This window comes from Melanotaenia boesemani, chromosome 4 (assembly GCF_017639745.1).
Source record: "Melanotaenia boesemani isolate fMelBoe1 chromosome 4, fMelBoe1.pri, whole genome shotgun sequence".
In the NCBI taxonomy this organism is placed as follows: domain Eukaryota; kingdom Metazoa; phylum Chordata; class Actinopteri; order Atheriniformes; family Melanotaeniidae; genus Melanotaenia; species Melanotaenia boesemani.
The window spans coordinates 1,649,028-1,662,134 of NC_055685.1; the positions used below are offsets into that span (position 1 = coordinate 1,649,028).

The 13,107-nt window shown below is 47.3% G+C and overlaps 1 protein-coding gene across 1 annotated transcript in view; it reads left to right on the top strand.

Moving 5' to 3' along the window:
- Window positions 1–6,688, top strand: part of si:ch211-89o9.4 (uncharacterized protein LOC566247 homolog) — a 53,841-nt gene extending 47,153 nt beyond the window's left edge. Inside the window, exons 23-25 of the mRNA XM_041982506.1 lie at window positions 2,687–2,806; window positions 2,890–3,011; window positions 6,454–6,688. Of these exons, the coding sequence (XP_041838440.1) occupies window positions 2,687–2,806; window positions 2,890–3,011; window positions 6,454–6,480 (269 nt within the window). The 3' untranslated portion in view covers window positions 6,481–6,688. The remainder of the gene's footprint in view (window positions 1–2,686; window positions 2,807–2,889; window positions 3,012–6,453) is intronic.
- The last annotated feature ends 6,419 nt before the right edge of the window (window positions 6,689–13,107 follow it).

The window sequence follows — 13,107 nt, forward strand, 5'->3', positions numbered from 1 at the left end:
GGTCCTGCATATGAACCAGGTCTCTGTCTAGTCCTGCATATGAACCAGGTCTCGGTCTAGTCCTGCATATGAACCAGGTCTCGGTCTAGTCCTGCATATGAACCAGGTCTTGGTCTGAGTCCTTCTGCATGGACTCCTGCCTCCATGCGGTGTGGATGTTACCAGCCTGGGGTCCTGCTGGGTGGAATGAAGACCAGGATGCTTCAGTCCTTCAGCTCTTCTGCATCGCTCCATCTCATATGTCTCATCTTCCTCTTCGCAACGGGGTCCAGGTCTGGAGAGTCTGCTAGCCAGTCCAGCCCAGTAATCCTTGGTCCTTGAACCAGATTCTGGTTCTTGTGGCAGTGTGGGCAGGTGCCGAGTCCTGCTGGAAGATAAAGTCCACATCTCCACAAAGGAAGCATGAAGAGCTCTAAGACCTTCTGGTAGACGCTGCGTGGACTCTGGACTTAGTAAAGCCTGGTGGACCAGCCCCAGAGGACACGGGTCCCATGTCACCACCCACTGTGGAAACTTCCCGCTGCTCTTTAAGGGTCTTTGATTGTTGCCTCTCTGGTCTTCCTCCAGACTCTGGCACCTGGATTTCCACACGAGATGCAGAACTTGCTCATCAGAAAAGACCCTTTGGACTACTGCTCAGCAGGCCAGATCCTGGTTTCTAAAGTCCAGGTGAGACACTGCTGAGGTGTTCAGAAGCGGCTGGACTAGAGTCCTACGACATGTGAAGTCCAGGTCTGTGTGGTGGCTCTGGAAGCTCTAACTCCAGCCTCAGTCCAGTCCTGGTGAAGCTCCCCCACATTTCTGACCAGCCTTTTCCTGACAGTCCTCTCCAGCTGCTTCATCCTGCTGCTTGTTCCAGCTTCGCCTTCCTCTTTGATGCAGCATTTTGATCATCCAGCTTCTTCTACAGCCGCCTGCTGAGGCTTTTCCTCCTGGTGGAGGGAGGTGATGGTTTCTGTCAGGTCAGCAGCCTTCCCCATGATGCTGGACTCTACTGGAACAGACTGAGACCATCTAGATGCTCAAGAGGCCTCTGCAGGTGTTTGGATGGATCAGCTGATCAGAGCAGCTCTTAGAAGCTACAACACTGAACCTTTCCACTATATTCTAATTTCTAAGATGTTTGGGTTTTCATCAGCTATAGCCATAATTATCAGAATTATAACAAATAAATGCTTCTCACTTTGCATATATCGGTCTGTATGTTTCCATTTTGAAGTTGAATTACTGAAATTATTACGTTTTACACAGTATTCTGAGCATGTGCCGTCAAGCTGAAGAAGGAGTCCTATCGGGCCTTTTTGGCCTGTGGGACTCCAGAGGCAGCTGATGGGTATCGGCAGGCTAAACGGAACTCAGCTTCGGCGGTCGCTAAGGCAAAAACTCGTGCATGGGAGGAGTTTGGAGAGGCCATGTAGAATGACTTCCGGACGGCTTCGAGGAGATTCTGGTCCACCATCCAGCGGCTCAGGAGGGGAAAGCAGTGCTCCGTCAACACTGTGTACAGTGGGGATGGGGGGCTGCTGACGTCGATTCAGGACGTTGTGAGGTGGTGGAGGGAATACTTCGAAGACCTTCTCAATCCCACTAACACGTCTTCCGATGAAGAAGCAGAGTCTGGGCACCCTGGTGTTGGCTCTCCTATCTCTGGGGCTGAGGTCGTTGAGGTGGTTAAAAAGCTCCTCAGTGGCAAGGCCCCGGGGTTAGATGAGGTCCGCCCAGAGTTCCTTAAGGCTCTGGATGCTGTAGGGCTGTCTTGGCTGACATGCCTCTGCAGCGTGGTCATCGGGGACAGTTCCCCTGGACTGGCAGACTGAGGTGCTCAGCCTCCCTGAATAAGGTCTAATCAGGGGTGCTGGAGAGGAGGGTCCGTCAGATAGTCGAACCTCGGATTTTTGTCCCGGTCGTGGAACAGTGGATCAGCTCTACACCCTCTTCAGGGTCTTGGAGGGGGCATGGGAGTTCGCTGAACCAGTCCACATGTGCTTTGTGGACTTGGAGAAGGTGTTCGACCGTGTCCCCCGGGGACTCCTGTGGGGGGTACTCCGCGAGTATGGAGTGCCGGACCCGCTTGTACGAGCTGTCCGGTCCCTCTACGACCGGTGTCAGAGCTTGGTCCACATCGCTGACAGTAAATCAGAATCGTTTCCAGTGCTAGTTGGACTCCACCAAGGCTGTCCTTTGTCACCGATTCTGTTCATTACTTTTATGGACAGAATTTCTAGGCGCAGCCGAGGTGTTGAGGGGATCCGGTTTGGTGGCCTCAGGATTGGATCTCTGCTCTTTGCGGATGATGTGGTTCTGTTGGCTTCATCGGGCCGTGATCTTCAGCTCTAACTGGAGCGATTCGCAGCCGAGTGTGAAGCGGCTGGGATGAGAATCAGCTCCTCCAAATCTCAGACCATGGTCCTCAGCCGGAAAAGGGTGGAGTGCTAGGCAGCTGCCCCTGCCACCCGACTCGGATAAGCGGCAGAAAATGGATAGATGGATGTGTGACAATATTCAAATTTTTTGAGTTTCCCCTGTAAACCACATATCAGATGTAGAAACTGAGACATTTTACCGTCTCAAGGAAGATATCTGGAGCAAGTCTAAAATATCTTGGTCCTGTAACAAAGGGTGTTGTATAAAACCAGGACCTTTGTTAGTCCTCAGGCCGCATCTTCAAGACATTTGTCTCTAACAGAAAAGCTGGAGAAGGCTGAGGAGTACAGCGAAGAGAAGAGCACAAAGACAGAGTTAAAGATGGACGTTAGCATGGACACACAGCAGCCCCTCCCTCCGTATGATTCCAGCAAACCTGTTGGTAAGAACTAGTATTCAGTCATAACGACGTGGTTCTGTAGACATCATGGCACAAACGCCTGTTGTTTCTGTTTCTGTGGACAGGTTTGGAGTATTTGGTCCCAAAAACAGGGTTTTTCTGTAGGGTGTGCAGTCGCTTTTTCAGTGGAGCCAAGGTGGCAGAGATCAGCCACTGCAAGACCCTCAAGCATTATGAGAACCTAAAGGTAAACATCAACCCTAAACCTCCAGCAGATCTCCACGAGGTCTCTCTCTTCCACCACCAGGAACAGTGGCATGTAGCTCTGTAATGGTTAGCTTAACTACACAAGTTTTCCAGCCATTTTTGAGAAAAGGTTTGGTCACTGTTGATCTGTGTGTTATTTCTACAAAGTTCTGTTAGTAATAAATTCTGCTTTCTTCTTCTGGTCGACCTTTATGCTGCTAAATCTATTCATACATTCATTTTACATCATTTTACCTCCCAGTCTGACAGCTGCTACACACTGGTTTATACTGGGATTAAAAGCTGCTACACACTGGTTTATACTAGGATTAAAAGCTGTTACACACTGGTTTATACTGGGATTAAAAGCTGCTACAGACTGGTTTATACTAGGATTAAAAGCTGCTACACACTGGTTTATACTGGGATTAAAAGCTGCTACACACTGGTTTATACTAGGATTAAAAGCTGCTACACACTGGTTTATACTGGGATTAAAAGCTGTTACACACTGGTTTATACTGGGATTAAAAGCTGTTACAGACACGTTTATACTGGGATTAAAAGCAGCTACAGACTGGTTTATACGGGGAATAAAAGCTGCTACAGACTGGTTTATACTGGGATTAAAAGCTGCTACAGACTGGTTTATACTGGGATTAAAAGCTGTTACACACTGGTTTATACTGGGATTAAAAGCTGTTACAGACTGGTTTATACTGGGATTAAAGGCTGCTACAGACTGGTTTATACTGGGATTAAAAACTGTTACAGACTGGTTTATACTGGGATTTAAAACTGCTACAGACTGATTTATACTGGGATTAAAAGCTGTTACAGACTGGTTTGTACTGGGATTAAAAGCTGCTACAGACTGGTTTATACTGGGATTAAAAGCTGTTACACACTGGCTTATACTAGGATTAAAAGCTGTTACAGACTGGTTCATACTGGGATTAAAAGCTGCTACGGACTGGTTTATACTGGGATTAAAAGCTGTTACAGACACGTTTATACTGGGATTAAAAGCAGCTACAGACTGGTTTATACTGGGATTAAAAGCTGCTACAGACTGGTTTAAACTGGGATTAAAAGCTGCTACAGACTGGTTTATACTGGGATTAAAAACTGCTACACACTGGTTTATACTGGGATTAAAAGCTGCTACAGACTGGTTCATACTGGGATTAAAAGCTGCTACAGACTGGTTCATCCTGGGATTAAAAGCTGTTACAGACTGGTTTATACTAGGATTAAAAGCTGCTACAGACTGTTTTAAACTGGGATTAAAAACTGCTACAGACTGGTTTATACTGGGATTAAAAGCTGCTACAGACTGGTTCATACTGGGATTAAAAGCTGCTACAGACTGGTTCATCCTGGGATTAAAAGCTGTTACAGACTGGTTTATACTAGGATTAAAAGCTGCTACAGACTGGTTTATACTGGGATTAAAAACTGCTACAGACTGGTTTATACTGGGATTAAAAACTGCTACAGACTGGTTTATACTGGGATTAAAAGCAGCTACAGACTGGTTTATACTGGGATTAAAAACTTCTACAGACTGGTTTATACTGGGATTAAACGCTGCTACAGACTGGTTTATACTGGGATTAAAAACTTCTACAGACTGGTTTATACTGGGATTAAAAGCTGTTACAGACTGGTTTATACTGGGATTAAAAGCTGTTACAGACTGGTTAATACTGGGATTATAAGCTGCTACAGACTGGTTTATACTGGGATTAAAAACTGTTACAGACTGGTTTATACTGGGATTAAAAGATGCTACAGACTGGTTTATACTGGGATTAAAAGATGCTACAGACTGGTTTATACTGGGATTAAAAGCTGCTACAGACTGGTTTATACTGGGATTATAAGCTGCTACAGACTGGTTTATACTCGGATTAAAAACTGCTACAGACTGGTTTATACTGGGATTAAAAGCTGTTACAGACACGTTTATGCTGGGATTAAAAGCAGCTACAGACTGGTTTATACTGGGATTAAAAGCTGCTACAGACTGGTTTACACTGAGATTAAAAACTGCTACAGACTGGTTTATACTGGGATTATGAGCTGTTACAGACTGGTTTATACTGGGATTAAAAGCTGCTACAGACTGGTTCATACTGGGATTATAAGCTGCTACAGACTGGTTTATACTGGGATTAAAAGCTGTTACAGACTGGTTTATTCTGGGAATAAAAGCTGCTACAGACTGGTTTATACTGGGATTATAAACTGCTACAGACTGGTTTATATTGGGATTAAAAACCGCTACAAACTGGTTTATACTGGGATTCAAAGCTGCTACAGACTGGTTTATACCGGGATTATAAGCTGTTACAGACTGGTTTATACTGGGATTAAAAGCTGCTACAGACTGGTTTATACTGGGATTAAAAGATGCTACAGACTGGTTTATACTGGGATTAAAAGATGCTACAGACTGGTTTATACTGGGATTAAAAGCTGCTACAGACTGGTTTATACTGGGATTATGAGCTGTTACAGACTGGTTTATACTGGGATTAAAAGCTGCTACAGACTGGTTTATACTGGGATTAAAAGCTGTTACAGACTGGTTTATACTGGGATTAAAAGCTGCTACAGACTGGTTTATACTGGGATTAAAAGCAGCTACCGACTGGTTTATACTGGGATTAAAAGCTGTTACACACTGGTTTATCCTGGGATTAAACGCTGCTACAGACTGGTTTATACTGGGATTAAAAGCTGCTACAGACTGGTTTACACTGAGATTAAAACTGCTACAGACTGGTTTATACTGGGATTAAAAGCTGCTACAGACCGGTTTATACTGGGATTATAAACTGTTACAGACTGGTTTATACTGGGATTAAAAGCTGCTACAGACTGGTTTATACTGGGATTAAGAGATGCTACAGACTGGTTTATACTGGGATTAAAAGATGCTACAGACTGGTTTATACTGGGATTATGAGCTGTTACAGACTGGTTTATACTGGGATTAAAAGCTGCTACAGACTGGTTTATACTGGGATTAAAAGCTGTTACAAACTTGTTTATACTGGGATTAAAAGCTGCTACAGACTGGTTTATACTGGGATTAAATGCCGTTACAGACTGGTTTATACTGGGATTAAAAGCTGCTACAGACTGGTTTATACTGGGATTAAAAGCTGTTACAAACTTGTTTATACTGGGATTAAAAGCTGCTACAGACTGGTTTATACTGGGATTAAAAGCAGCTACAGACTGGTTTATACTGGGATTAAACGCTGCTACACACTGGTTTATACTGGGATTAAAAGCCGTTACAGACTGGTTTATACTGGGATTAAAATCTGCTACAGACTGGTTTATACTGGAATTAAAAGCTCTGTGAGTGGGGTCATCTTTATTCATTGTCATTAAACTGTGTAATTCACTTGTTTCCTTTTTTCTTTCAGAAATTTCTGCAGACGAAAGCAGAATAGATCCTGGCCGTCAAACCGGACTACAACAGAACACGTCTAAAACTGGATTATTAGCTCCGTCTCCAACGCTGGGTTCAGCATTTACATGTTGGTCTTTCCTTTTACATTATGTCTCCGTAGTTATTTAGTAATCATTTTCTTTCTGTTCATGATGAGCTGGAAGCTGTACAGTGGAGGTCTTCCTGATCAATAAAATGTTTTTACTGAACTGTCTGGCCATGTCTCATTTCAGTTGTATTGAAGTCCGTTTGGGTTTGCTGACATATCAGGTAGTTTAATGCTTTCTGCTGTGTTAAATAGAAATGGTCCCATTTGCAGAGAAGTGGTGGAAGCATCAGACCTGGAGGCTGAAAGCAGTGTTGCTTGTAGGACCTTTTTAGACCAGAAGGTGGCAGCAGAGGGCTGTTAAAGCTGCTAGCACCACAATCCCTCCGAAGCCTGAACTGCTGAGTATTTTTAGTAAAATTCTTTATTGGTTTGGTAAACGATGTTTACAGCTCACACTAAAAGAGGAACAGAAGGAAATTCATGCTCATCTAATCCCACCCCCATTTAATAAGCCATTATATCTTTTTTACACTGTATAACACATACTACATGTACCACTAAAGCATGTACCTTTCTGTATGTTTCTTCGGTTATTGACACTGAGTAAAGATCATATCCTGTTTGTAGTGGCAACAACTGGTAGCACTTTAAAGCCACTCTTTTACTGGACAGGAGGTGAGGTTGGATTAGAGCAAACGTAATGCCTACTTCAGGTGCTGTAGGACATTTAACAACTAGGCGAACATCAAAAAATAGTGTAACACAATGAATACCACAGTACAAGAAAAATAACCAAAGTACACTAACCTACGCCAAATATCCTTACTTTTCATATCACAGTTTAGCTCCTACACTGTTCTTATACAGAGTTATACCTATTAACCTGTCCGCATTTAAAATATTTTACTCCATGATGCTCCAGATGCTGCAAGTTGCGCTGTAATGCCAAAAGTATTGTTTCACCAGCCTTGACTCCTGTATGAACTTAACAGACATCCATTCTTAATCAGACGAGTTCACTATGACGTTGGCCCACCGTTTGCAGCCATAACAACTTCAACTATCCTGGGAAGGCTTTCCACACGTTCAGGAGTGTTTATAGGAATTTCTGACCATTGCTCCAGAAGCACCTTTATGAGTTCCTTTCACTGGAACTAAGGGGCCAAGCCCAGCTCCTGGAAAACAGCCCTAAACCATAACCCCCCCTCCACCAAACTTTACACTTGGCCCAATGCAGTCACACCAGTACCGTTGTCCTGGCAACCGCCATATCTAGACTTCTCCATCAGATCGCCAGATGGTGACGTACGATTCGTCCTTCCAGAGAGCGACTCTCCACTGATCTAGAGTCCAGTGGCAGCGTTCTCTCCACCGCTGCATCCCACGCTTTGCATTGCTTCTGGTGATGGCGGCCTGGATGCAGCTGCTGCCGTGGAAACCCGATCCATGAAGCTCTCTTCTGTTCTAGAGCTGATCTGAAAGCCACATGAAGTCTGGAGGTCTGGAGCGATCGATAGCGGAAAGTTGTTGACCTTTGCGCACCATGCGCCTCAGCATCCGCCGACCCTGCTCAATCATTTTACAGCTGACTGGAATGTTTAGGAGTGAGGAAATTTCACGACTGGACTGTGATCGGTGGCATCCCATCACAGTACCACACTGGAATCTACTGAGCTGAGAGCGACCCATTCTTTCACAATGTTAGTAGAAACAGTCTGCATGCCTCAGGTCGGGGTTTTATACACCTGTGGCCATGGAAGTGACTGGAACACCTGATTCCAATTATTTGGCTGTGTGAGTGAATACTTTAGCTAGATGGATGGATGGATGGATGGATGGATAGATAGATAAGCCAAAAATAAAGCAGCAAAATTTACATATAAATATATAAATCTATAAACCAAATCTACTGATCTATCCATTCACCAGCGGTGCTTCTCAGTCTGGTTGGAGAAGGAGCTCCGCTGGTTGACCAGTGTGGTGGAGAGGATGGTCGGGTTCTCCATGATGGAAACGAGATTGTTCAGCACCTCCTCTCCACCAGTTCCAGCCTTCTTTTTAAGTGTGTTCAGGCTGCTTCCCCAGCACAGCAAGGAGAAGCTCCCTGGAGACGGCAGACTGGTAAAAGATCTCCAACATGTTACTGCAGGCTTTTGTGTCCAGAAAATACACCGACCATGGCTCAACTAGCTTTTATTTACAAACCACAGCATCTTACATAACAGACTCCTCTCACAGAAGTGACATCACACCGTGGTGACCCTGCTTTGACGTTGCGTACAGCTGTATACCACATTCACACCTTCTGTTTACAAACCTGAAAAAACACAACCCAGAACATTTCAGTGCCTAAATAGAACCAAACTGACTGGATAAACCAGGCAGACCGCTGATTTACCCGCATAGCCTTGTGGAGTAATCTGCCACATGACTGGCTATGGAATGACTGCCAAACACATGAAACACTCAAAAGTCTGTAACATAGTCACTGATATAAGGAGGCCTCTGATGGCTCCGTGCAGGGTGATGTCCTGGCTGAAGGGATCTCGCTGACAGGTCAGTTTCTGGCAGACACCCAACTGGAATCTCCAACTGATCGTCCACGAAGTCTCAGACCGCTGCCATAGGAAACGGGTCAGGTGCAGCTGGACGTTCAGAGGGTACGCCATCTGTCTGAGACCAGTGCGAACCATCGACCAAGCGCTTAGTGATCTGCTGTGGTGCAGACCAGAAAGAGCTTGTGGGACCAATTGTGTCGACAGACCCGAACACAGTCCAACACGGCGAGGTCAGGGCGTTTCACTGTTCTGTGGTCGTCCGTAACACATACATATGCAGAGCTGGGTGAAAACAGGGTCATGTGCAGATGCAGCATGGAGCTCCTGCAGGGAAACAGTGGCTTGGAGGGGCGTATGCTGCATGAGGACCAGTTCTGGCTCTGAGAGGTCCTGAGCAGCGTCCAGTGCAGAGCTGGTTGTGGCTCAGGTCAGCTACAACATTCTCCCTGCTGGGCGTGAACTGTGTGGTGGAATTATACGCATGTAGCATGTCAAACCACAGATAAAGGTGCAGGGGTCTGTGTCCTGATCCAGTTGTGGCCAGCAGAGCTGTGACCTGCGGTCTCAGGTTGGCCAAGACCAGCCTTTCCAGCACCTTCATCACATGCAATGTGAAGCCACTGGACGGTGGTCGTTGAGGTCTGGACGTCTTGGGGAAAGGAACCAAGCAGGACGTCTTCCAGAGAACTGGAACTCTCTCCTGACTCAGGCTCAGACTGAATCAGTGCTGCAAGATGAGGACACAGCTGGGTGGTGCAGGTCTTCAGGATCCTGGGCCAGATCCCATCTGGACCTGGTGGTCAGGTTGTGAAGTGGAGATACCAGCTACCTGCTTGTCTCCTTCCAACCTGTGATCTCCTTCATACTGTCCCGTGTTGTAGAAAAATTACCAAGCGTCTGGAATGAGTAAAAGTATATAAGGTTTATTTACAGAAGTATTGAATAAAGAATTACTTGCAAGTAATGAGAGTGGTCGTCCCGACTCGCGTGAAGGCGGGAGAGACTCTGAAGATTTATCAGAGAGAAACAGTTTTATTCAGCTGGTCGCCAGCTGAAGGTCAAACAGCAAAATAATAAATGAGGAATAGAAGACTTAGTGGCGCCACTTTCTTCCAGTTTTCAGACAAAACCCACAAACCACAACAAGCTGATATCCCAAACAACTACTGCTAAAAACCAGCCTCAACTCTGTCATATCAGAGCTCTGGGAAGAAAGTGGTCAGTCTGACCTCACACACACACACACACACAATGAAAACTGTAACTTCAGTATTCTGTAGAATGAGAACACAATATGAAAAAGTAATAGTGAATGGATTAACAATAATAAATTAATAATGAAAACTGAATATACATGTGATTATTATATGAGTATATATGTAGTGAGTGAGTGATTACCATAAGCAGCTAAATTTCTTTCACACCCGTAAGTCTTATTTTAAAGGAGAAAGTTGGGAGATGAAGAACAACAAATTTCTGTTCAGCATGCCGAGAGCCTTTTCTGGAACATGTGGTAATAATTATCATCCTGGAGCAGAATTTTCTAATTATTATCTCTACTTTCTCAGTTTCAGTCATCTGGAGAGGTTTAGATGGATGATGGTTCTGGATGAACTTCCACAGAGGACGGTTAGATTATATCTTTAATTTACACCAAACGCAACTACACTCACCATCCTCTTCATCGGGTCTGCCTTCTAGTAATGGGTCGTCCTCTCCATCGGGTCCGCCTTCTAGTACCGGGTCGTCCTCTCCATCGGGTCCGTCTTCTAGTACCGGGTCAACTCTTCATCGGGTCCGCCTTCTAGTAACGGGTCAACTCTTCATCGGGTCCGCCTTCTAGTACCGGGTCGTCCTCTCCATCGGGTCCGTCTTCTAGTACCGGGTCAACTCTTCATCGGGTCCACCTTCTAGTACCGGGTCGTCCTCTCCATCGGGTACGCCTTCTAGTACCGGGTCCTTCTCTTCACTGGGTCCGCCTTCTAGTACTGGGTCGTCCTCTCCACCGGGTCCGCCTTCTAGTACCGGGTCGTCCTCTCCATCGGGTCCGCCTTCTAGTACCGGGTCGTCCTGTCCATCGGGTCCGCCTTCTAGTACCGGGTCGTCCTCTCCATCGGGTCCACCTTCTAGTACCGGGTCGTCCTCTCCGTCGGGTATGCCATCTAGTACCGGGTCAACTCTTCATCGGGTCCGCCTTCTAGTACCGGGTCGTCCTGTCCATCGGGTCCGCCTTCTAGTACCGGGTCGTCCGCTCCATCGGGTCCGCCTTCTAGTACTGGGTCGTCCTCTCCATCGGGTCCGCCTTCTAGTACCAGGTCAACTCTTCACTGGGTCCGCCTTCTAGTACTGGGTCGTCCTCTCCACCGGGTCCGCCTTCTAGTACCGGGTCGTCCTCTCCATCGGGTCCGCCTTCTAGTACCGGGTCGTCCTGTCCATCGGGTCCGCCTTCTAGTACCGGGTCGTCCTCTCCATCGGGTCCACCTTCTAGTACCGGGTCGTCCTCTCCATCGGGTATGCCATCTAGTACCGGGTCAACTCTTCATCGGGTCCGCCTTCTAGTACCGGGTCGTCCTGTCCATCGGGTCCGCCTTCTAGTACCGGGTCGTCCGCTCCATCGGGTCCGCCTTCTAGTACTGGGTCGTCCTCTCCATCGGGTCCGCCTTCTAGTACCGGGTCAACTCTTCATCGGGTCCGCCTTCTAGTACTGGGTCGTCCTCTCCATCGGGTCCGCCTTCTAGTACCGGGTCAACTCTTCATCGGGTCCGCCTTCTAGTACTGGGTCGTCCTCTCCATCTGGTCCGCCTTCTAGTACCGGGTCAACTCTTCATCGGGTCCGCCTTCTAGCACTGGGTCGTCCTCTCCATCGGGTCCGCCTTCTAGTACTGGGTCGTCCTCTCCATCGGGTCCGCCATCTAGTACCGGGTCAACTCTCCATCGGGTCCGCCTTCTAGTACCGGGTCGTCCTCTCCATCGGGTCCGCCTTCTAGTACCGGGTCGTCCTCTCCATCAGGTCTGCCTTCTACTACTGGGTCGTCCTGTCCATCGGGTCCACCTTCTACTACCGGGTCGTCCTCTCCATCGGGTCTGCCTTCTAGTACCGGGTCCTTCTCTTCACTGGGTCCGCCTTCTAGTACCGGGTCGTCCTCTCAATTGGGTCCGCCTTCTAGTACCGGGTTGTCCTCTCCATCGGGCCGCCTTCTACTACCGGGTCGTCCTCTCCATCGGGTCCGCCTTCTACTACTGGGTCGTCCTGTCCATCGGGTCCACCTTCTAGTACCGGGTCGTCCTCTCCATCGGGTCCGCCTTCTAGTACCGGGTCCTTCTCTTCACTGGGTCCGCCTTCTAGTACCGGGTCGTCCTCTCCATCGGGTCCGCCTTCTAGTACCGGGTCGTCCTCTCCATCGGGTCCACCTTCTAGTACCAGGTCGTCCTCTCCATCGGTTCCGCCTTCTAGTACCAGGTCGTCCTCTCCATTGGGTCCACCTTCTAGTACCAGTTCATCCTCTCCATCAGGTCTGCCATCTAGTACCGGGTTGTCCTCTCCATCGGGTCCGCCTTCTAGTACCGGGTTGTCCTCTCCATCGGGTCCGCCTTCTAGTACCGGGTCGTCCTCTCCATCGGGTCTGCCATCTAGTAGCGGGTTGTCCTCTCCATCGGGTCCGCCTTCTAGTACCGGGTTGTCCTCTCCATCGGGTCCGCCTTCTAGTACCGGGTCGTCCTCTCCATCGGGTACGCCTTCTAGTAACGGGAGAGTTTATATCTGTGGGTGAGGTTTCTCTAATTCACACCAAATAAATACTAAAAACTATATTCTTATTCAGATTCCAGGTGTTTCAGCATCAGGAAGCAGAGGAACTATTCATCTACTGAGTAGTCAGTGTGCTTCGTTTCAGCAGCGTCTGGGCTGCAGAGGAAGATGGAAACAGGTTATTCCGCGCTGCACCTGTTGAACAGGTTGGGGTGGTGACGTTTGTCGGGGGGAGGGCTGAGAAGGAAGGAGCAAGGAGAAAAATGAAAAACA